The 23,931-nt window shown below is 40.6% G+C and overlaps 2 protein-coding genes across 11 annotated transcripts in view; one reads left to right on the forward strand and one right to left on the reverse strand.

Annotated features, from left to right (window-relative positions):
* Positions 1-23,931, forward strand: part of CNOT8 (CCR4-NOT transcription complex subunit 8) — a 30,403-nt gene that overhangs the window by 4,473 nt on the left and 1,999 nt on the right. For 3 of the 7 annotated variants that reach the window (XM_060296524.1, XM_030834215.3, XM_030834212.2), the window contains exons 2-7: positions 2,208-2,392; positions 3,581-3,774; positions 5,797-5,958; positions 6,694-6,838; positions 7,536-7,646; positions 9,329-10,867. In XM_060296524.1, the coding sequence (XP_060152507.1) occupies positions 2,276-2,392; positions 3,581-3,774; positions 5,797-5,958; positions 6,694-6,838; positions 7,536-7,646; positions 9,329-9,478 (879 nt within the window). In that variant the 5' untranslated portion in view covers positions 2,208-2,275 and the 3' untranslated portion in view covers positions 9,479-10,867. Of the gene's footprint in view, positions 1-2,207; positions 2,393-3,580; positions 3,775-5,796; positions 5,959-6,693; positions 6,839-7,535; positions 7,647-7,963; positions 10,868-23,931 lie in introns of those variants that run through there. The other 4 variants (XR_009563500.1, XM_060296525.1, XM_060296526.1 and 1 more) reach the window with 4 other exon arrangements.
* The window catches only part of GEMIN5 (gem nuclear organelle associated protein 5), a 46,170-nt gene continuing 29,135 nt past the window's right edge, over positions 6,897-23,931 (reverse strand). For all 4 annotated transcript variants that reach the window (XM_030834205.2, XM_030834204.2, XM_030834203.2 and 1 more), the window contains exons 21-28: positions 22,926-23,073; positions 19,745-19,864; positions 19,007-19,217; positions 17,695-17,949; positions 16,079-16,241; positions 14,946-15,450; positions 13,481-13,577; positions 6,897-12,918 (exon numbers count right to left, since the gene is read on the reverse strand). In XM_030834205.2, the coding sequence (XP_030690065.2) occupies positions 12,751-12,918; positions 13,481-13,577; positions 14,946-15,450; positions 16,079-16,241; positions 17,695-17,949; positions 19,007-19,217; positions 19,745-19,864; positions 22,926-23,073 (1,667 nt within the window). In that variant the 3' untranslated portion in view covers positions 6,897-12,750. The remainder of the gene's footprint in view (positions 12,919-13,480; positions 13,578-14,945; positions 15,451-16,078; positions 16,242-17,694; positions 17,950-19,006; positions 19,218-19,744; positions 19,865-22,925; positions 23,074-23,931) is intronic.

The following is a 23,931-nucleotide window of genomic DNA, read 5'->3' on the forward strand; positions in this document are numbered from 1 at the left end:
ACAGTTTATATAGGAAAGACAAGATACATATTTTTAAAAATAAGTCCATTCATTAGCATTCTCCAGTGGTGGCCAAGTAAATGTATTTTCTTAGTTCATTATGAACTCCTGGATTTAAATCTGTATCTGAAAAGTGATGCATCGTAGTAATTATCCATAATGATGTTCATATCATATTTTATTTGACGAGAGGGAGCCTCTTCATATTGTTTCCTGAGTTCTTCTGATAAAACCTTAAGAGCTTCTTAGCTGGGGAGCCTTGTTCTAAGGGTTGAATGTAAATATCTAATTGCCCTCTTTTTAAGTCTGCTCTTTGCTGCTTGGAGGCCAGAGACATTTTTGCTTGAGTCCCTTTAGTTGCTTTTGCTTTTATGGAGATGTTTCAATTTAGTGATACCCACTTCCCCTAAAGTAGTTTATGGTTGTGTTTAAAGTGACACCAAAAAGGGAGTGCATTGTTTCAGTTAGGGAAATAAGGAAGCGAAGTGGTACTGATTTAACATTAATGGGCATAGAAATGGTTTTATGCCCTTTTGCAGGGGAAAACCTTAAGCATGGTTTAGAATCTAAAGTTCTGAGGCCCAACATTTTCTTTTTTGTCTTTTTGGCCTTGCTGCGTGGCTTGTGGGATCTTAGTTCCTCGACCAGGGATTGAACCTGTGGCCCCCTGCAGTGAGAGAGCTGAGTTCTAACCACTGGGCAGCCAGGGAATTCCCCCAACATTTTCTTAATTATGGTCAGATAGGGGAATTTACTACACACTCAGTCTGAACTTCTGCCATTTTCTGATGTTCTTGATTTCTTCATCTGCATGCCTTTCATTCATGCCCGTTGTGTATAGAACAAAAATGAGAAGAAATGGATTCTGCCTTTAAGAAGTGTTCACCCATATTTGTTAGGAAGCTACCACAGTCTACTTAAGTTTCAGAGTAATTACAGTAAGTCTACTATAATTTCAGAGAAGCATCTGTAAAAACGTAGAGTAACTTGAATAAATGGAATCTTCAAGGGTTGGTGACAAACCAATAGATTGTTTTCTCAGAAGTGTCTCAGAGAAATGATGCCACTTGAGAATGGCAATTTTGTTTTGATCCAGATTCTTATTGTTGTATCTGCTTATCTTGAAAGTAGAAAGCAAAGGTTCGTTTTACTCTTTCTAGGAATTGTTCCTTAAATATATGCGCTGGAGCCCACTCTTACATTGTGTTGAGGATCTGTGCGTGGGCTTGCGTTTTAAGGAAATCCACTTATGATAAGCTCCGTTTTGTCTTTTTATAACTAAGCGTATCATTGCTATAATAACAGCATTACTCTGAGGCTGAACCATGTTGAGTTTTATCGTGTAGAATACTGTTGCCTCCCCAGTTTCCTCCCAGAATATACACTGTAAATCATTCTGCTTCTGGTTGAATTATTTATACCTGCTGTCTTCTCTATTTTTATTGTTGAATTGATACTTAGTTTCTTTATAATATTGTATGTTGAAAAGTAGACATTAATAAATTCTGATTTTCATTTTGTTTGTTCAACTTGGGATTGGTTTTTACAACTTACATCTCTCACTTCATGATCTATTTGCCTCTAGTTGTATTTGACTTTTGGATTGTCGGGAAAAAGAATTTCCTTTTTTGGGGGAGTGGAGGGGCAAGTCCCACGTCCATATTCATCGTATGGTGTTAGGACTTCAGTGTGAGAGTTCAGGTCCGCATTCTTTCAGGCTTTTGGAGATCCCAGTACATTTAAACTGGCTAAAGTGATTCCTTTAGAAATGTTCCCATGATTTGGTCCCTGTGCAAAGTGATGTGAAAGTCATGGTAAGGGCATATTTGTGTCAACAGGGGACTATTTTAGTCTTTAGGTAGTCTGGAGAGGGCTCAAAAACTGGTTTAGGGCAATGGTTTCATTTCTGTGCTAAAGGGTAGCTTGGGCAAAAGTTTCTTCATGTTTCTTAAGTAATTTTATTTTCTTCAGGTTAAAGAACTGAGGGAGGGAGAGTGAGTGTGTGTGTGTGTGTGTGTGTGTGTGTGTGTGTTTGTTTTGACAAAGGCAGTTTCCCTCATCATATAAAATGGAGAATAAATATAATAGTCCTAATGTTTTAGCTTAAGCTGATGAAGTGATGGTAAAATACTGTTTTGATATCTTTGTTAATGTCTTAATGCCAGTATGTAAATTAATGTGATTTCAAAATGTGTTTTTGAATGTAGATCAGATCAACCATTGACATAGTCCCCTCTAACATAGTCAGCTGAAAGCGACTTCAAGTTTCTTCAGGATGCCTGCGGCACTTGTGGAGAACAGCCAGGTCATCTGTGAAGTCTGGGCCAGCAATCTAGAAGAAGAGATGAGGAAGATCCGAGAAATCGTGCTCAGTTACAGTTATATTGCCATGGTAAAGAGCTCTACTCTGTTTGACTCACCTTCTGGTATGGACTTAGGGAATATTTAATGGGAGATTTTTGAAAGAAATGATTATACTAAAGCCATGGTAAATTAAACATGATGGAAGGTTATATTGCTTTTATGAAACATCAAGGTAGCCTGTGTGTCTGAAAAGGATGTAACCTCTAGTATCTAGTGTTTATGATGTTACTTTTGTCTGCAAGTCCTTAAGCAGAAGTTGTCTCAGTGCATAGGGCACATCTGCTCCACAGGTATGGTGAATTTGACTGGCAGTGTTAAAGCAGTTTTTAAAAAGTAGTTGCCAACATTTAAAAATCAAGAGACCTTACTTAAACTCCAGATTTCTGGTGTCTCTGGAAGAAATGGACAGATCTGGCATTATAGGGTCTACATTCCTGCTTGACACTGAGTGGCTGGAGGGAGGCACGTATCATAGTGATATCAAGAGCCTCTTTTAGGGGTGGCATGTACCCTTTAGTTTGCTCCAGTCCCCATTACTCATAACCATTTTAATACCCTGCACACTTTACTCTGTTACGTTAGCTGCCTGGAGTTTGCAACTCCTGCTGTGGAGGGTGTAGAATTATGTCTTTAGCCTGGTATTCAGAACTCTCTCTAATCTTGTTCCAGGCTTTTTACTTTAAGCCAAATGTGGCTATTTATTACTTTTGTTGAATGGCTGTTTCAGTTTCCTGTACTTGCATTTTTATTTATATAGTGTTTTGTTCTCAACCTAGACTGTTCCTAATTAACTGTATATGAACCTAGAATGTTCTCTTTTTTTTGGCGGGGTGGGGGGCGTGCTGCGTGGCTTGTGGGATCTTAGTTCCCCAACCAGGGATCGAACCATTGGACCTCCAGGGAATTCCCGAACCTAGAATGTTCTTCATAGACCTAGAGTTAGTCAACTACTTCTATTCACATCCTGCTTAGGATCTCCAAGTTGTTGTGTAAAGCTTCATGTTTCTAGTGCTCCTTCTGTATACATCAATGAAATCAGTATTTTAAGGTGAATTTTTGTGCCTGAGCTTGGGGCTTCTCACATAACTTTTATAAATTGAGGTAAAATTTTTATTTATGAATGGTCAAGTCAGCATTCAGTGTTTTTCTTGTTTTTTTTTCTTCAGCATTCAGTGTTTTGTGAAACCTTACAATGAGAGATTTTTTCCTTTTCTAGGACACAGAATTTCCAGGTGTTGTGGTGCGACCCATTGGTGAATTTCGTAGTTCCATAGATTACCAGTATCAGCTTTTACGGTGCAATGTTGACCTTTTAAAAATTATCCAGCTGGGACTTACATTCACGAATGAGAAGGGAGAATATCCTTCTGGGATCAACACTTGGCAGTTCAACTTCAAATTCAACCTTACGTAAGTGTCTGAGACACTTCTCAATGTTGTTATTAGATTTGCTACATTTGTACAGACTGATTTCTAACTGATTTTATTAATTTTAAGTTTTGTTTTCACCAAACCCAAGTAGGGGGTTGGAGAGAGTAGTCAAGCAGAAGATGGAGTAAAGAATCTCAAAAAGTAAAGTCCCTCTTAAAGAACTCTTACAAGTCGACAATAAAAAGACAGCCTAATTAAAAATGGGCACAAGGGGGCTTCTCTGGTGGTGCAGTGGTTGAAAGTCCGCCTGCCGCTGCAGGGGACGCGGGTTCGGGCCCCGGTCCAGGAAGATCCCACATGCCGCGGAGCGGCTGGGCCCGTGAGCCATGGCCGCTGAGCCTGCGCGTCCGGAGCCTGTGCTCCGCAACGGGAGAGGCCACAACAGTGAGAGGCCTATGTACTGCAAAAAAAAAAAAAAAAAATGGGCACAAGGACTTCCCTGGTGGCACAGTGGTTAAGAATCTGCCTGCCAATGCAGGGAACACGGGCTTCAGCCCTGGTCCAGGAAGATTTCCTGTGCCATGGAGCAACTAAGCCCGTGCGCCACAACTACTGAGCCTGTGCCCTAGAGCCTGTGAGCCACAGCTACTGAGCCCGCAAGCCACAACTACTGAAGCTCGCCTGCCTAGAGCCTGTGCTCTGCAACGAGAAGCCACTGCAGTGAGAAGCCTGCACACTGCTACGAAGAGTAGCCCCTGCTCGCTGCAAACAGAGAAAAGCCCGTGCGAAGCAACGAAGACCCAACACAGCCATAAATAAATAAATAAATAAATAAAATGGGCACAAGATCTGAATAGACATTTCTCCAAAGAAGATTTAGAAATGGCTAGTAAGCTTATGAAAAGATGGTCACCACCATTAGTCATTAGGGAAATGCAAACCAAAACCATGAGATACTACTTCATACCCACTAGGTGGCTGTGATCAAAAAGACATAATAACAAATGTTGGTGAGGGTGTGGAGAAATTAGAACTCTCATGCATTGCTATTGGGAATATAAAATGATGCAACCTCTTTGGAAAACAGGCAGTTTCTCAAAAGGTTAAAAATAGAGTTACCGTATGACCCAGCAATTCCACCCAAGAGAAATGAAGACATACATCCGTGTAAAAACTTGCATGTGAGTGTTCATAGCAGCATATTCATAAAGGCCCCAAATTGGAAACTGTCCAAATGTCTGTGATCTGAGGAATGGCTATATGTGGTATATCCATGCCATGGAATGTTACTGCACAGTACAGAGAGATAAAGTACTGACATATGCTATACGTGGATGAGTTTTGAAAACATTATGCTAAGGGAAAGAAGCCAGACACAAAAGATCACATTCTTAACCACTGCACCACCAGGGAAGTCCTGCTTTTCATTAAATAATGAGAAAATGTGGATCTTTCATAATTAAGATACTTATTTTGTGGGGCAAAAATCCCATTTTTCTTTGTCACAGGTAAGATTACTTTGTGTGTTTGCTAGAATACTGGAAGGAATGAATTGATTTATTCTTAAATTATGAAAGTATTTCAAGAATACTTACTCTAGGGACTTCCCTGGTGGCACAGAGGTTGAGAATCCACCTGCCAACGCAGGGGACATGGGTTTGAGCCCTGGTGCAGGAAGATCCCACATGCTGCGGAGCAACTAAGCCCGTGCGCCACAACTACTGAGCCTGTGCTCTACAGCCTGCGAGCCACAACTGCAGAGCCCGCCTGCTGCAACTACTGAAGCCCCCGTGCCTAGAACCCGTGCTCCACAACGAGAAGCCACTGCAATAAGAAGCCCACGCACCACGACGAAGAGTATCCCCCATTCGCCACAACTAGAGAAAGCCTGCATGCAGCAGTGAAGACCCAACATAGCCAAAAATAAATAAATAAAATATTAAAAAATTAATTAAAAAAAAAGAATACTTATTCTATAATTTATAAGGTGATGGTAATATTGTTGTCCACTACTTCTGTTACCTTACCAGCAGCTAAGAAGTAAACACCTTCTCTTTTTAGAGAGGACATGTACTCCCAGGATTCCATAGATCTCCTTGCTAACTCAGGACTGCAGTTTCAGAAGCATGAAGAGGAAGGGATTGACACTTTGCACTTTGCAGAGCTGCTTATGACATCAGGGGTGGTTCTCTGTGACAATGTCAAATGGCTTTCATTTCACAGGTCAGTCTCAAGAGAGTGTTTCTCTCTTCCTTTGGAAGCAAGAATTGAATTCTTATGTTATTTTTGCAGTCCTCTTGGCGCTCTTTTGTTGCTCACTAGCAGTTATAAAGTTGAAATGGTAACAGTTGCTCACATGTCAGTTTTTTAGAAAACACTTTGGAGCGCATACTGGTTTCTTTCACACAGTACTAGGCTGTATCATGTGGCTGCAGTGGGCATATGTCAAGTGGAAAGATGGAGGGTGGGAAGGATGGAAGTACTTGGTCATCTTTTTCTTGTCATTTAAATGGCTGGCCTGGAGTTTCCTGGTACTCAAAAGCCAAATTCCCCTTAGGAGAAGTTATTTTACCTTTCAATACCTTTTCTTTTCTTTTGGTCACCCCGCCTGGCTTGTGGGATCTCAGTCCCCAAACAGGGATTCAGCGTGGGCCACAGCAGTGAAAGTGCCAAATCCTAACCACTAGCCCACCAGGGGACTCCATACCTTTCAGTACTTTTGAATTTTTGATGAATAAAACCCACATTTATAAACCCTTGGGTTCTCTTATATATCTCCCATATTAATCTGTTATGTGGTCATTTAGTGGAAAGTGCAGAGGACAGGATAAACTACTTTGGAAAACTGAAAGTTCCTAACATGAGGTAGCATCGTAAGTTCTGAGAAATAAAGCAGTTGAATGCTGGGGCCTGTTAACTCCTGCTCTTTCACCTTACTGCCTCATTCTCTCCTCGTAGTGGCTATGATTTTGGCTACATGGTTAAGTTACTTACGGATTCTCGTTTGCCAGAAGAGGAACATGAATTCTTTCACATTCTGAACCTTTTCTTCCCATCCATTTATGATGTGAAATACCTGATGAAAAGTTGCAAAAATCTTAAGGTACACAATATTTTTCTTAATAGTAGTAACGACAACAAGACAAAAACGCAGACTTGTCATTTTGCTTTATTGCAGTTTGTTCAGCATGTGTCCTTGAGTACCTGCTAGGTGCCAGCATGGTGCTAGACAGGGTATATATAGAGTTGATTGGCAGAGGGATTTGTGTGGTAACTGTCTTTAACCTGGGCATGAAGGGAGCCTTCTGCTACTGTCACCCTAAGGCAGGCATTCTTCACTTAGGGCCCACGAACCTAGTGAAACAGTTGGAGACATGAGGTATATGTATGATTTGCTAGGAATGAGGTCTACAGTGTACCAGACTCTCAGAGGGGTTGTTAGCTCTAAACAATTTAAGAACTCCCTCCTCTAATAAATTGTTGATATAAGAGGTTTGCCATCTAGAATTGGATTGGCATTTACTATTTCCCCAACCTTGTTTTACAGCAGTGAGGACTTTCAGGGGCGGAGGTCTGACAAAACTAACGATACAGAAAAGAATGAAAGGAGTGAAAAGTGGAATATAACACAGTGTATCATTTGGAGGGCTAAAAAGGGGATACTGCTGGGGAAGACCTGTTAAGTAAATGGCCTGTTCCTACTTCTGTCACCACAAGAAGTAAACTCAAGAATAGACATAGTTGACTCCAGTAGAGAAGTCGGGTCTGTAATATTATATTTGTTTTCCTTACATCTCCAGGGAGGTCTTCAGGAAGTTGCTGATCAGTTGGATTTGCAGAGAATTGGAAGGCAGCACCAGGCAGGCTCAGACTCACTGCTAACGGGAATGGCATTCTTCAGGATGAAAGAGGTAAGGCAAAGGTTTTTTGGGCTGAGGTTTGTTGAAAATTTATAGTTTCTCTTGGAAGTTGGTGATCACCTTGAAAGCAGTGGGTTTTTTTTTTTTTTTTGGTTGGTTTGTTATTCATGTGTTCAGTATATTAGATGTGCTTTGGGAGGCAAAGAAGCATTCTGAAATGGAGGTCACTCAGAAGTGTACTTGGTGTTCCTAGCACCTCTCATCCTTGCAATTATTTGCTTTTCTTCTGATTTCTAAAATATGAACACATTTGTGAACCCACCCACTTATTTTATGCTAAGTTCTATTAATTATCAAATGTCCCACAGCTAACATCATATTCAGTGGTGAAAAGCTGAAAGCTTTTTCTCTAAGATCAGGAACAAGACAAGGATGCCCACGCTCTCCACTTTTATTCAACATGTTATTGGAAGTCCTAGCTGGAGCAGTTAGGCAAGAAAAAGAAATACAAGGCATCCAAATCAGAAAGGAGGAAAACTGTCACTGTTTGCAGATGACATATATAGAAAACCCTAAAGACTCCACCAAAAAACTGTTAGAGCTAATAAACGAATCCAGTAAAATTGCAGGATAAAAGGTTAATATAAAAAATATGTTGTTTCTATACACTAATAGTGAACTGTCAGAAAGAGAAATTATGAAACAATCCCATTTACAATTGCATCAAAAAGAATAAAATAACCTTGGAATAAATTTTACCAAGGAGGTGAAAGACCTGTATACTGAAAACTCTAAGACATTGATGAAAGAAATTGAAGAAGACACAAATAAATGGAAAGATATTCTGGGCTCATGGATTGGAAGAATTAATATTGTCAAAATGTCCATACTACCCAAAGTAGCCTACAGATTGAATGTAATCCTGATCAAAATTCCAGTGGCATTTTTCACAGGAATAGAAAAAATAATCCTCAAATTTGTATGGAACCACAAAAGACTCCAAATAGCCGAAGCACTCTTGAGGAAGAAGAACAAAGCTGGCAGCGTCATGCTCCCAATTTTGCCCTCGGAGGTACCTTTGGCAATGTCTGGAGACATTTTCGGCTGTCATAACCTGTGGGAGCTGGGTTGTGTGCTACTAGCCAGGGATGCTGCTGAACATCCTACAGTGCTACAATACACTGGACAACCTTCCTCGATCCCCCGCAGAGAGTTATCCTGCCTAGTAGTGCCCAAAAGGGTGAGATACCTTGCTGTGTATGTGCTTCCTGTCCATTTTCTCACTCGTAACAACCTATTATTATATTACCCATTTTATGGATAGGAAACCGTGGCTTAAGGAGCGTTGGAGGGATTTTTCTAAGATCACACAGTGAGTCAGTCTGAGTCTAGAGCTCAAGCTCTTCACCATTGCACTACCTGTTAAAGAGAAGGGAGGAGATAGAGGCAGTTGTATTAAACAGCAACAGCAGCACAGGGATCCTGGCAGTAAAAACTCATGGCAAGTTGAAGTCTATTCAGAAAGGGGAGCCTATGTAGAGAGAAAGGAGCACGAAAAGACTGTGTAGGAAAGGTTTGGAGCCTTTCTTTATGAAGTTAGTTTCTAGTTGGCTAGGTTTTCAAGGCTTTAAGAGAGCTGGGAGGTGTTGATGTAGTAGTATTGCGGCTTGGCCTGATTCTTGGCATGACTCTTGGCATGATTCTCACCAGGGGTTCTCTGTCCTATTCTGCAGTTGTTTTTTGAGGACAGTATTGATGATGCCAAGTACTGTGGGCGGCTCTATGGCCTAGGCACAGGAGTGGCCCAGAAGCAGAATGAGGATGTGGACTCTGCCCAGGAGAAGATGAGCATCCTGGCAATCATCAACAACATGCAGCAGTGATGGCGGCGAGGCTCTGCAGGGTGGGCCTGGTCCCAGAGTGGTGCTTAACGTGCTGACTGTGTATACTTATCTTCCTCCCCAAGAGAAGATGCTTCTTTTGAGCAAACTGTACCTACCATCTGCGTTGACAGAAAGACTTTTGTTTTGCTGAAGACAAAAGATGTCTTTTAGATCCGGAAGAAGGGAGTTTGCTCTGAATTTGTAAACACGTCTTCCCTGTTCCTCATCCCTAAGCCTCTCTTCTCCAGTTGCCTCCTGCCACCAGCATCCATGGCTCATTTGACACCTTCTAAAATCCAGGACAAGTCAGAAACAAACTAGTAAAATGTATATAACTCTTACCTGTGTCATTCTTTTTCTTTTAAATTTGTTGCTAATCTCTGAGGATGAAGACTTCTTGCTGTGATTCTCAGCTAAGCTGAGGGCTTCAAGGGAAAGTGGAACCAAGTGGTGGTCTTGTGAAGTGGGTTATAGATGTTGAACCTTTCCTTTCCTTCCTTCCTTTTCGTTTATATTTTGACCCTTCTCGAGGACATTTGCTTTCCTCACACTTTGTTGGTCTTTATGTATTATTCTGTGGAAATGAATTACTCAGTGCTGAAATATGAAGACCAGATAATGAAAACTTTCCTTAAAAACAAAATTCTACTGAATCTGTCTACCCTTTATTCACAAGGAACTCCAGAATGGGTATTAAGTTAAGCACTTTCTTTAAGTCTGTGTTCCATTGCGCCACTGAGATTTGCTGTCACATGTGCATCATTTGAAATCATTTTAAGTTTTCATTTCATAAAATACCTTGGATTTGATCCCGAAGGAAACTACTAAGAGCAGGTTTTTGGATCATAAGTCTGTTACGTTTTCAGTAATGTGATTTCAGATGGCCATCTGTATTCTCCTGCCTCTCTTCTCTGTTTTCCCTGCCTTTCCTTTTCAGCAAACTGAGGAGAAGTTAGGTAGATGGATTATGGTGAGTACCAGCAATGTGAGTCTTTAAAAAGTTATAGTGGTTACATGTAAACAGGACAGTAAGGAATTTGGTTTATAGGGTTCTCTTGGAGTAATATCCCACAACTGGGGTAGGAAGCTCAGGACTGTGATTTTTTTTTTTTTTTTTTTAAACTAGTCATTTAAAAAGTACACTGTATTTTTTTTTGAATGACTACAGTATGGACAATTTCAAAAAACCAAAAACCCCTTTGGAATAGTGGAAATGAAAACTGGTAACTCACTGAAGTGGTTGAATAGTCTTGCATATTAAAAGCTTATGGAAAACTCAATTTAAAATGATTCAAAAGTGTCAAGTATTATAAGCTGGTATTTAAGATGCTTGTAAATATTATTTATGTTTTTAATTTTGTAAAATAAAGATTTCTTTTTAACCACTGGCATGAAGGTTTGGTCTTTCAAAGCTCTGAATTGCTGGCTTTAGAAGACGGTTGTTCGCTGTCAGTGATATGGAAGCATCTTGTCTGTTCCCTATCTCTTGCCTTCATTTTCCACAAGTTGGCTTGCATTACAGAATGTCTCACTTTGTAGGAAGCTTTTAACGAGCAGCTGTGTAAGCGGAATTGTCCCTTTACTTCATACGCCTCGCTGATCATTGGGCCTTACTAGGAAATCAGTTTTAATTCTACTTCCTGGTGCTACTCCATTATATACGGCAGATTCACTTATTAATTAGTGGACTTCTTTTGGATAAATTGAACGTCTGATATCCTAAACTTGGTTCAGGACTTTGTTTCCAATCCTGTCTGTTGGCCCAAAAATGTGGGGTTGTAGGAAGTCAGGTACAGGAGCAGATCTAGGATTTTGCCTGGGATGTTCACATACTGGAAGAGATATATTTATCGTAAGATTTGTGGTAAAGCAGCATAGGTCAGTGGTTCTCAACCAAGGTGCTTTAGCATACTGGTGACTGTGAGCCCTACACATATATCCTTAACAAATTTGGATTTAAAATAGGTGTTTATTTTTGCTACAGTTGACAACAGGCTTACTGACATGTCAGGAGAAATGTTGAGATGAAGGGTTGAGGAACTGAGTGTTGAGTAGGGGGTGTGCTCATTGCATGGGAGAGATAAGAAACAGCTTATAAAAGTGGTGCTAAAGAAAGGGGCACAAGTGTAGTAGAACTGTAAAGAACTTTGCCTTGTGTATATATATGAGTGTATGTAGGGCTGTGTTAGTGGTCATCCTCAGAAAGGGATGGTCCTGAAGAGTAACCAAGAGAATACAAACTATGGGTGTAATTCAGCCCCTCCATATACAGTAGTCTCCCCTTATCTGCGGGGGTTATGTTTCAAGACCCACAGTAGAGGCCTGAAACCATGGGTAGTACTGAGCCCTGTAATGTATGCTTTGTGGTTTTCCTATACTAATGGGCAAGTAGTATATACAGCATGAGTATGCTGGACAAAGGGATGAGTCATGTGCTGGGTAGGACGGAGCGGGACCGCCGTGAGATTTCATCATGCTACTCAGAATGGCCACAGTTTAAAACTGATAAGTTGTCTATTTCTGGAATTCCCCATTTAATATTTTTGGACTGCTATTGACTGGGGGTAACTGAAACTGTGGAAAGTGAAATCGTGGCTGACGGGGGTGCTATTGTACTGCCAGATGTTCTTGAATTCCTGTGTTCTGCTAACGCAGTAAGGTCAACTACCAATCACAAGCCTTAGTTGTCAGCCAGTGCTGGTATCAATGACCTCAGTTTAGAGTTCTTTAAGTCTAAGCTATTGATGAGCATTCTTTCTGTTTCCCAACTTATTCAGTTGAAAGTTTCCATTATGTACCTATTAGATACTAGACACTCTTTAGTGAGTGCTAGGGGTAAAATAGTAAAGGGAAGACATAATCTCTACCCTCAAACAAGAGTGTACATGTTTATGATCAGGCAAAGCATTTATAAAGGTAGCTTGTGTTTAAGAATGTAACACTTTGGGTGATTAAAATAGTTTCTCCTCTTTGGATGAAACCTGCATAAGGCTTTAGAGCTTATCAACAATCACTTTGCAGGTGTTAGTTCTGAGTAACTACTACTGGCTTTTCATGATCTTTCTTCCAGTAGGAAACCACAATTGAGTCCAAAGTCAGATTTCATTGTGTTTAAGTGTAGAGTTAATTGAAACTTGACTCTCATTTGTATTATCTGGATCACTGCAGAAACATACAGGGATCAAAGTGAATGTCTGGCGAGGTGTAAATGCAGAGGTGAAAGGTGTTGGATGTTTTGAATTTGGCACAGTTTCTTAGAGGTCCTTGAAAGTTCACGTGCAGAGGGTCTGGTAGTGTCGTTTGTAAACTTTAGTGCTGCCGTATTTCTGAAGGAGCTCTTGAGCCTGTTGCTGCATTTCCTGGGTCACGAAGCCAGAATATTGGGACCCGATGTGAAGCAGGATGAGGCAGCACTCCAGCACATCTGGGAAGGGCCAGGTCTGAAAGATGACACGGGGATAAATAAGGAAGCATTTGCAAAAAAAAAAGCCACAGACACCTGCACAGAGGCATGAGTGTCTCAAGTCTTATCTCATGACACTTCTCTGGCACGGTTGAGCCATTTCTCTCCTAAGACTTCATCGGTTACTCTAAGGAGAGATGATACTCAAAACTGAGATGTCCCTCTCAAATGATACAATCTTTTTCTAGAGCCCTACTCAAATGAATTTAAAACATGATGCTTCTGTTACTACTAGGGCCACATCCAAATATACCTATCCATTTGTAAGCGATCAAACACATGGTACCAACTGTAATTTTACTTTACCTAGTCATTAGAAAATTTTTTACATTTCTCTGAAGGCTAAGGTATAAAATTGCTTGTGGTGTCAATAATTCTACTCCCACAAAACATTTTAGCTCACCAAAGGCAACTGGATCTTCAATTTTTAAGCACATACAAATGTGTACAGATTTCAGATGACATTAAAGAATTTGGTGTAGTCAATTGATAATATAAAAAGTAATGTTTTACCAAATGAACTGCTATATAAATCTTACCTTAATACTCTCGGGAAACTTAGCTATTCTCTCATTGGCCTCTGTAATCCTTTTGGTTAATTCAGGCAAAGAAACTGGTTCATTTTTTTCTTCTTTACTAGTGATAATAATAATAAAAAAAAGTACAAATTATACGTCTTGCCCCTAACTTTTAAGTCTATTGTCCTGTAAATAAAATTACTTTGTCACCTGGGTCTTTATCTCTTATCTTTAAATACAAAGGCTAAGAGAAGGGAATTTAATGTGATGTGATATAAAATTTTCAAAATGCAGTCTTGTTCCTCACCACTTTCCAAATCCCCACTTCTTAGACATAGAGCTCCAATGAAAACTAAGGACCTTTAGGGGATTCAGTCCGCAGCCAAATGCAAAGGGCTTGGACTTCTCTGGGGAATGGGTTAGACAGAGCCTGGGTTCCTACCCTCAGGGTGTGTGGATGCACATTTTTCTGGGAAGAGTGTCTTAAGCTTCTCAAAGGGGCCCTCTGATCCAAAGGTTAAGAGCCGCTGGGTTAGAGAACTTTTTTGTGTTTTTGTTACTAAAACCAAACATAAAGCGCTGCCTAGAGTGTGGTAGCTCACTAGAGAAGTAACTCAAAACTCTGACTCAGGATTTCACTTGTAGTATTTTTAGAGCAACAAATGTAACTTTAATTTTTAAAAGTTTAGTAATAATAGCTGTAAGTTTATTGACTGTGCTAGTTACTATATTTTAGGCCCTGTGCTGCGGGGGGACATAATCAAGGTAAAAGGCACTCGGCAAAACAACTAATCAGTAACTGTTAATCACTGCAAATGCCCATAGCCAAGTGCCCTGTGATAATGCAAAAGGGCTCTAAAGTGATTAATAATCATCTAGATCTACCTGGCCCTTATTTTCAATGGAAATGATTAGGATGCTGCAGCAATCTGATCATTTGGGATTTTTTACAGTTTAGTGTGTAATTCTGTACACTACCCTTTTTGTGTATTTTTTGGGATACTGCTTTCACTGACGAGGGTGCGGGTTCAATCCCTGGTTGGGGAACTGAGATCCCATAAGCCGCATGGTATGGTGAAAAAAAAAGAAAAAAAAAAAGAAAATCAGTGGTTTTCATTAATGATGCAATAATGCAACTCCCTATTTTACATGATTGATGATTTAGGAATCTATTGCACAAAAGTAGGATTTTATTGTACTGTTGTTATTAACAATATTTGTGATTCTGTTTAATTCTCAAAACAAGCAAGGATGGAGTTGGTACTCCATTTATGGATGAGGGAACTAAAGCTCAGAGACATTAAAGACTCCTTCCTGCCTGAGGTCACTGAACAGGGCCAGGACTGGAACCCCACATCTGACTTCAAAGCCTGTGCCTTAATGACTGCATTGTGGTGCTTCCAAGTGACCTGATCAATCTCACCAAGTACTATGTGAGAATCCAGCAGGGTATTTTAGTTCCATGTTGTATTGAATCAGTACTTACCACTGGTTCTGGGGACTAGAGAGGGACTGTTCTGCTTCCTGTTCAGGTTCATTCTTATCAGGGCCATTTGCTGTGGATTTACAAAGCTGACTCTTCTGGTGTAGGCGGATCATTTCTGCCAAAGTCTCTTGGACTTCAGCAATGGTTCTCTGTGCATTTTGGAGACCAGCGTGCTCTTCTGAAAAGAGCTCCTTACAAGCGTTCAGCATTTGCTCACCTTCTTCTGTGAGCCTCACGTCTAGTTCTAGAGTCCTGCTTGGCTCTGGCTGGGAAGCTTTGGGGTCAGTTTCTTCAGGGCTGACATTGTCAAGCTGTTGGCTCTGCTCAACAGAGGTTGTCCTTCTGTGAGCAGCCCTTACCCAGACGCTGGATTCGGGGCAAGGCCCGGAGAGAGACCACCAGAATTCATACAGACGTCCATAAATAAAAAAGGCCTCCAAACTTTTGAAAGCTGGTGTGGTGGGGGACTGATGGTCACCCAGTTTGTCTCTTAGGTGGTCACAGCCTAGGAGAGAAGAAGAGGATTTACGGTTGTTCATTTCTTTATCTGTCAGAAATCTGGCTTCCTGCCCACATGTTGTTTCCTGTCACCCAAGAGGCATATCAGATCCCAAGAAACAGAGCAGCAGTGATCCATGGGACCACATGCTTTCCACCAGAAGCCAACCAGAGCTAAACATTTCTTGGCCTAAGGCAGTGTCCTCATCGCTACAGGCCATTTAAAGCATGATAGAAAAAGTATTTCATCTGTCCCACTGAAGGCTCTGGGGGTAAGATCCCACTGTGTCTCTGAAAAACCATAGTGTTTTAGGTTAGTGACTAATTGTGCAGCTCAAGGAATGTCTTCTCCATTTTTAATAACTTGTGAGCACACTGCTATTTCTCTAGAGCTGTGTGTAGGAAAGTATATAGGAGGCAGTGAGGTAGGTAGGTAGGACCAGGTAAAGGAAAACAGCTTAGTCATTCTGGCTACCTCTTAAGGAGGTTGGGTAAGAGAATTCAAACTTCCTACTATATGACACACTGGCCCATGTCTGTCTTTCAATAACCTAGGTACTCCTGGTGCCACAACACTGGCGGTGGTTATATCATCCTTTAGTGGGTGTGCTCCAGCAGAGCTGGGGGTCTTTTACCCTCTGGAAGAAAGGCTGAGTGCACTTCCTGCATGATGGTGAAGTTTCCTGAGTTGTAGCTCCGGATCACAGCCCGAAGCAGTCCTTCCACAGCTGCGTCCCAGGAGGCCACCTGCTGGCTTAGCAGTGCCAAGGTCAGGTCATGGCAAATGTGAAGCAGGAGCTGGAGAGAGGAGCCAGAGACTCAGTTAAACATCCTCTCACATCAGGCACTGGGAATGACACCAGAAATGTTCCTATTAACTGCATTTGGGAAGTACACACAGTCCACAATTAAGAAAGGTCCTCCCTATCTCCACCACCCATTTTTGCTTCCTCACTGGAAACTTTCATATTTAGTTGTACAGCAACATACACTGTCTGGTGTTAAAGTCTGTTCATGCTAAGAAAATGCCTTGACATTTGCTAAATGCAAATTAAAACAAAAAATTAAAATTAAAACAAAATTTAAAAAATTAAACAAAAATTAAAACAAAAAGTGAGTTTCTTGAACTAAAAGCTGTAATTAAAAAAAATCTGGAGTGTAATGAAGATTTATCAATTTTAAGTGTGCAATATGATGAGTTTTGACAAATACATATATGTGTGTGTGTATATATATATGTATACAGGTATATATACACACACACATACATATGGTATAACTACCACCAAAATCAAGACATAGAACATTTTCATTGTAAGATACTCCTTTGTGCCCCTTTGCATTCACCTCCCCTCTCCCCATCCCTTGGCAACCAGTGATCTAGTTTTTGCCAGTATAATTTTGGCTTTTCTATAATTCATATGAATGGAACAGTAGAGTATGTAGTCTTTTGTGACTTGATTCTTTGACTTACCATAATGCTTTCAAGATTCACTGATACTCTTTTTGCATTAGTAATTTGTTCCTTTTTATTGTTGCATAGTATAGTTTTCCACTATATGGATATACTGCAGTTTGTATACCCATTCACCAGCTGATGGACATTTGTGTTGTTTCTATTTGGCTATTATGAACTAAGCTGCTATGAACATTTCTGTACAAGACTCTGTAGACACCTGGGTTCGCTTCTTTTAGTGAAATATCTAAGCAATGGGGTTGCTGGGTGTCTTCGTGCACAGGTATGTTTAAGATCTTATAAACAATGATCACATAAGGAAGCCACAAAATAACACATGTGGTCTGATGCAGGGGCTGAAATTTTTGTGAGCTAGGGCAGGGAAATGGCACTGGGGAAGGGAACATGAGGGACTTCAACTTGATTCTTCTACCAAAAGCAAAGGAGTATACAAAACAAAACCAAAAGACTCCATGAAGCAAAAATGACAAAATGTGAACATCTGTTAATTAATTCTAATTGATGGGTACCTATTATTATATTAGTTTCTGTGCTTTTCTTTGTTTTTAGACTTTTTTCTTTTTCTTTTAGAAGGGAATTCGGATCGAAGACTAACTTTAAAGATAAAGGGCTCTAATTCATCTGAAGGGATCTTTCCAGGTTTCCTGGGCCTGGCTTAATCTTTTCTGAAGTACAAACTGGCATTCTACATGTTTCCTTATTATACTAGACATGGATTAGAGAAGTCTCAGACTACTGAGTGATTAATATCAAAAGCTCATGCAGAAGGGGTACCTGTTTGGAGGGAGTGTTACTTGTAGCAGATGGGTACTTGATATCTTGCAGCTGCTGAAATGCTGCCTGGGACTGCTCTGGGGAGTTGAGGCTGAAGGCGCTTTTCCATACTGCCGTCACCCTCTCCACAAAGGGCCTCTCGCTGCCTGCGGGCCACGCATTGTAAGAAGAGGAGGAGCTTTTGCCCTCTGAAAGCTGCTTTTCCTCCAGGTGCCTGGACAGTAGCTCAAGAAGGCAAAACACCAAGCTCTGACCCTGGAACCCAATAACAAAGGAGAGGAGCTGTTATGCAGGGAAGTGCTCCATTATCTAGAGCTCTCCCCAGTCTCTCAGATTCTCCCCCTTTGCATTTGCAGCAGCCTTCCCCTCTGTGCTGCCAGCCCAGTGAGTCTTGTGGGAGGGAAAAAGAGGTGATCTAACAGACAGTTTTTCCAAATGCCTTTTGGGGGATTCCTACCCACAGCTCTTGGGGCTCAAGCAACCATATTTATTACTTTTTTTTTTTAGCAACCATATTTGTAATATGACACCCCAGCTATAGCCCTACTCACTGAAATTTAAGCCACATGCAGGCCAGCCACTTAAGACTTGTGGCTCAGTTTGAGAAAAGATGGGCTGGACTCATCTAGTTCTTTTCTCTGCCCAAACTTCAGATTAAAGCGTACAGAAGTTAAAGCATCATAGGCAGAAGGTGCTGGACCAGACAAGCTGTGTAGATCTGAGAGCTGGGGGAGTGGTTAGGGGCTGTATCCAAGTAGGTTTAACAGAGGGAATCAGCTGGAAGAGAAGAGAGCACAGAGAAAAGGTCTAAAAAAAATCCTTACTTCTGCTGGGTTTTCAGTTGCCATGAGATTCCTTGTATATCCCTATAATATTTTCTCACTTAAGCTTGGGAAGGTCTCTGTTTCATATAGGCAGAATTACAGCTAACAGCTGAAGAGGGCTGCTACAGGTAGAGCAACGTGATTTCTGTTAAAGCCAATCCATCTTCTTCAAAGCAGACCCTCTTCCTCTTCATTTTTGTGCTGATGACATCAATGAAGAAACACAGGGGCTGAACTGACTGAAGGCTATTCGACTGCTAAGCAGTGGGAATTACTGTCAGTAACCACATTATCTTTTACTCTGAATGGGGCAACTGATAAGCCACAGTACTTAAATGGGATAGTATGGCCAGGGCTTGCTGGACACTTCTAAGGATACTTACCAAATTGGTACAGCTTGTGCAACTGGGTAATTCACTTGGAATTTGACTAGAAAAGGGTTTGGGGCTCATCCCTCTTAAAAGCAGGAGAGGCAGTAACAGACTGACCTTTAGACTTTCGTGGAGCTGCAGGGCTTCCTGGGCTCCCACCCAGTTCCTGGCCAGAAGCAGTTCTTGGGCACATCTGAGAGCCAGGGTAGCAGACAACTCATTCTCTCCTACGATGGAAGCCAACTCTGCAGCCGTTCTAAGTGATGTCACATCCCCCTTTTTGGCCAAAACTTTGGCTGCATCATAAGCTGAAGTGGCTCCTAAATAGCTAAAATACAAAAGAAAACTCAAGCAGAGTGTCATAAACAGATCGCCTACACCTGCTCCCCAGAGGGTTGAATCATCTCTTTCTGTCCACTTTGCCTTGCGTGCCTTCCTGTGGTCCCAGGTGTGTCATTACCTGTGGCTGTCCCTGTGAAGGCTGAGGCCAGTGCAGCAGAAGCTGAAGAGGCAGCATTATACAGGTTAAGGAAATAAAGGAACTTCAGCAGTTGCTGAGTTGAACCCAAGCAAAGGAGGCATTCCCTCCCATTTCCCATATTTACTGATACAAGACATCCCTAAAGAAAGGAGTGATTTCCAAGTCCACGACTTGGATTTCTTGAAGTTATGGTGACTTACATAAATACCAAGTAGGTAGATCCTGATGAATCTTATGAAGCTGCTTTAATACATATACGCTTTTTAATTTGCTAGTTATTTCACCCCCACCTCTAAACTTCTTTCTTCCATCCTTGTCCAGCTCTTTCAAAGCTCTTCTTTGTTTGGGTGCACTCCTGTTTCCCTCAGACTTACCATTTGGCTGCTAAGGCATAATGGCCGTCTTTTTCTAGGATGGCTCCCCAGCTGAGGTACAGGTCTTTCAGGATCGGGTCCTCTGGGCGCAGCCGGGCCTTGGCAATTGCAATAGCCTCCCTAGAGGCAAGAATAGGTAATTAGCCAATCTGAAAGAGGCCCTAGGAGGGGCTGCAAGGTAGGATAAGCCGTTCCCTTTGTGTTGTCTGTCTTGTTCAAACTTCCCATAAAAAAACTGTATCCCTGCATTACAGGGCAAGTTAGAACTGCGTGCTGTGCTCAATTCTTCACCTATGTCAGCAGTTCTTAAAGTGTGGTTTGTGGATTCCTGGAGTTCCAAAGGCTCTTTTAGGGGGTTCATGAGGTCAAGACTATTTTCACAATAATGTCAAGAGGTTATTTGCCTTTTCTCAGTGTGTTGACATTTGTACTGATTATGCGAAAGCAATGGTGGGTAAACTGCTGGCACCTGGAGCAGGAATCCAGTTAGTGGCCCTTGTCGTTAAAAAAAAAAAGGTAAATTTCCTTGAAAAGGAGAAATGATTAATTTCAGTAAATCTTGCACATCCTGTTAATATTCTATGTGACAAAATGGGAAGAACATTTTGTATTCTTTGCTGAATTCCAAAGTACAATGGTTCTATGAAAAACCTGTATGAATGAATTGCAAGCTGAACTAGTTGCTTTTTTTTAGATGGAATCTCATTACTTCTTGAAAGAATGACTAACAAACAAACAAACTATAGTTATTTAGTGTTGAGTATTTGGCAGATGTTTTCTCAAAAATGAACAAAGCAAGCCTGTCATTTCATGGAAAACGACCAACAGTACTGCTGCCAATGATAAAATTTGAGCTTTCAGGTGAAAATTAGAGTTTTAGGAAACTTGTGCCTGCCACTGTGAGCTTGACGGCTTCCCCAAAGTTAAAGACTTTTCTGATGAAGTAAGCAATGTGATTTTTTTTTGATATTTTATAGTGAGATATGTTAACATTTGGAGGATCTGTGTTAACTGACTGAACTACTATTTTCCAAATGACATACAACTTCTGAGTTGCAGCCAACATAAAGTTGTAGCTGGAATAGAAGTGTTTTAGACTAAGGTGATTTAGACACAGCAATATTTAAGAAGTACATAATTTGAGACCTCTACTTCCAGGCATGATGGAGTGACAACTAGGACCAGACGTATCCTCCTGTTGCAAAATTAAAACATTGGAGAAAATAGGCATGAAGCAACTGTTTTCAGCCACTGGACACCAGGCAGCACAGGACTGTCATCCCGGAGAGAACGAAACAAATGTGAGCCCAATCATGGCCCTGGCTTTCTGCCTAAAACCATTTTCCCAGAAGGAATCCCAGCAGAGCTTCAGCAGTCAGGGCTGAGGGGAGACGAAGCCATTGGAATTTGTGGGGCAGGACAGTAGGAAGGAAGAAGCTGTCCAGAGAAAGAGCTCCACAACAGTGCTTAGGGATCCTGTTGAGTCTCTGGTTTAAACACAAAGCTCTGCATATGTAGGAAAGTCCTTAAGGCTGTACAAAGAATAATCAGGGAACGATAAGCTGAATAATTCCCAGGGCTCACTCAGGTTGTGGAGACATAAAAGTTTTGACCACCCAGACATTTGAGTTCTGATTTGTTGACTTACACAAGGCATTAGGTAAAGACACCAGAAGGCAGGAGGGCAAACTAATTCTAGAGTATGGATTTCTCTGAACTTGCCCTAAGAAAGCTTAAAACAGCCAGGAAAAGATCAAGTTGATCTGCAGGTAACTTTACGGCTTGCCAAAACAGAGTCCGGCATTCTCTAAAGGAAGACAACACACCAAAATAGGATTAAAAGAAAGTCTCACCAAAGCCATCATATGAAATGGCTGAAAATCAGTGGTGGAGAAAGTCCTAAAAACAGTCAGAGAAAAAAGACATAGTTCCTGTGTAACAAAGATAAGAATAAATACAGTAGTCAAGTCAACAATGCAAGCCAAGAAAAAAGGGAATGATATCTATGAAGCACAAAATGACAGAACCTTCCAATCTAGAAGTCTACACCCACTGAAAGATCCCTTAAAATAGAGGCAAAATTAAAGACTTTTATAGACAAACAAAAGTTGATGGAATATGTCACCAGCGGGACCACACTACAAAAAAAAATGTTGAAGTTCTTCACGGAAAAGAAGGAATTGACAGCAATTGGAAACTTGGATCTACATAAGAGAATGGAAAGTGCTGGAAATAAATATATGGGCAAATATAAGAAAATGTTTAAAAACTTAAAGAAAGGTAATTGTTTAAAGCAAGAATTCTGATATTGTAATGTGGGGTTATAACATGTATATAGTATGTGAAATATATGACAGCAATAGTGGAAGGGACAGGAAGAAAGAAAGAAGTATGATGCATGCAAGAAGTGGTACAATATTATCTGAAGGTAAACTGATAAGTTAAAAATGCTCATCATAAACCCTAAAGTAACCATTAAAAAAAATAAAGGATTATAGCTGACATGCCAGTACTGGAGATAAAAAAATATTTAACTAATCTGAAAGAAAGCAGGAAAAGAAGAAATGAAATAGCAACATGGTAGATTTAAATCAGTCGCACTAATATTTACATTAAAACACTCCAATTAAAAGGCAGAGACTATCAGACTGGATAAAAAACAAGACCCAACTGTATGCTGTCTACAAGAAATATTTTGTTGCTTTTGTTTTCTGTAGTTAAATATGTACTGTAGTGGAAGAATAATAACTTGAACAGAAAGGATTCATACCAGTCTCAGAAGAGTGGTTACTCCTAGAGAAGGGATGAGGACAGAATCGGGGAAAGGCAATTCAACTAAGTCTGGAATGTTATACTTCTCACTTCACGGGTGGGGCTTAAAAAAGTTCCTCTCTTAGTAATTCATTTAGCTGTTCATTTGTGTCATGCTCTTTTCCTTATTTGTATTAACAATAAAGAAATTAAAAAAAAAATATCAGTAGCAAATATTGCTGAAAGTTGACATTTGTTAAGTATAGGTGGTGGGTGCACTGATGTTTAAGCTAGCGAACATATATTTGTGTACATTTGAGATGTTTAATTACAATAAAGGTTTTATGGTGGTTATAATGAAACAGAACTGTTACGTAGATTAATTTCACATTACATCCAACTGCTGGTTCAACTGTTGGGTCATACAGACCTGTAGAAATGGTTTGACTTGAGCAGCTCCACAGCTTCATACACTTTGTGGATAGAAAGTAGGTGAGAGGCAGCCTTGACATACTGGTCCTGAAAACACAGTTGTTTGGCAAAAGCTTCCACGGCCCATACCCACACGTGGTAACCGGCTTCAAACAAACAAACAAACAAAAAACAGCAGATTTAAGGGAAAAAAGCACGTACATTTGGGTTGAAAATGCTTGTTAGTCACTGCATTAAGCAGAACATTTAGATAGTAATTCAGTTGCTGTTTCATCTGATCATGTTTCATCTACCTCTCCCCATCCCTACATTTTGAAATGTAAATTGTTTCTCTGATTATGTAATACATAAAAAATAGTACAAAATTCAAATGTACATGAGTATGGAAGTCAGACAGTGCTTACCCTTGTTGGGGTGCATGTAGACTGCCTGAAAGGGAGCATGAGAGAAGCTTCTAGGGGGCTGGTAATGTTATGTTTCTTGATATGGGTGCTAGTTACAAGGGTGTATTCAGTTAGTGAAATTCAAGTACACTCATGACCTGTGTACTTCCATCTCTCTCTCTGGCATACTTCAATAAAAAGCTAAAAAATGAGGCATGGCATAAAAAATTTCCTTGTTATCCTGGCATCCTACCACCCAAACTTGTCCAAATTCCTTTCCCTGGAGACAACCGTTATTATTAGTTTCTTTTGAAACCTTTGGCAATAATCTATGAATATATAACCACACATGTATAAGTATCAAGGACAGAGTATTAAATATTCTGTTGTGCATCTATACCTTGATTCTTTTCACTTACTAAATTTTGGAGCTCCGCTCTGTATCAGAATGTACAGAGCTGCCTCATTTTTGGGGTACCTATAAGAGTTTCTACTGTATAGATATACAAGATTTAACCAGTCTTATACTGATGGACATAGAGGTTCTTGCGATCTTTTGCTATTACAAACACCACTGCAATCATAGTCCATATATAGCTGCCATTTTGCATGTGTAGGTGC

Source organism: Globicephala melas, chromosome 3 (assembly GCF_963455315.2).
Source record: "Globicephala melas chromosome 3, mGloMel1.2, whole genome shotgun sequence".
Classification (NCBI taxonomy): domain Eukaryota; kingdom Metazoa; phylum Chordata; class Mammalia; order Artiodactyla; family Delphinidae; genus Globicephala; species Globicephala melas.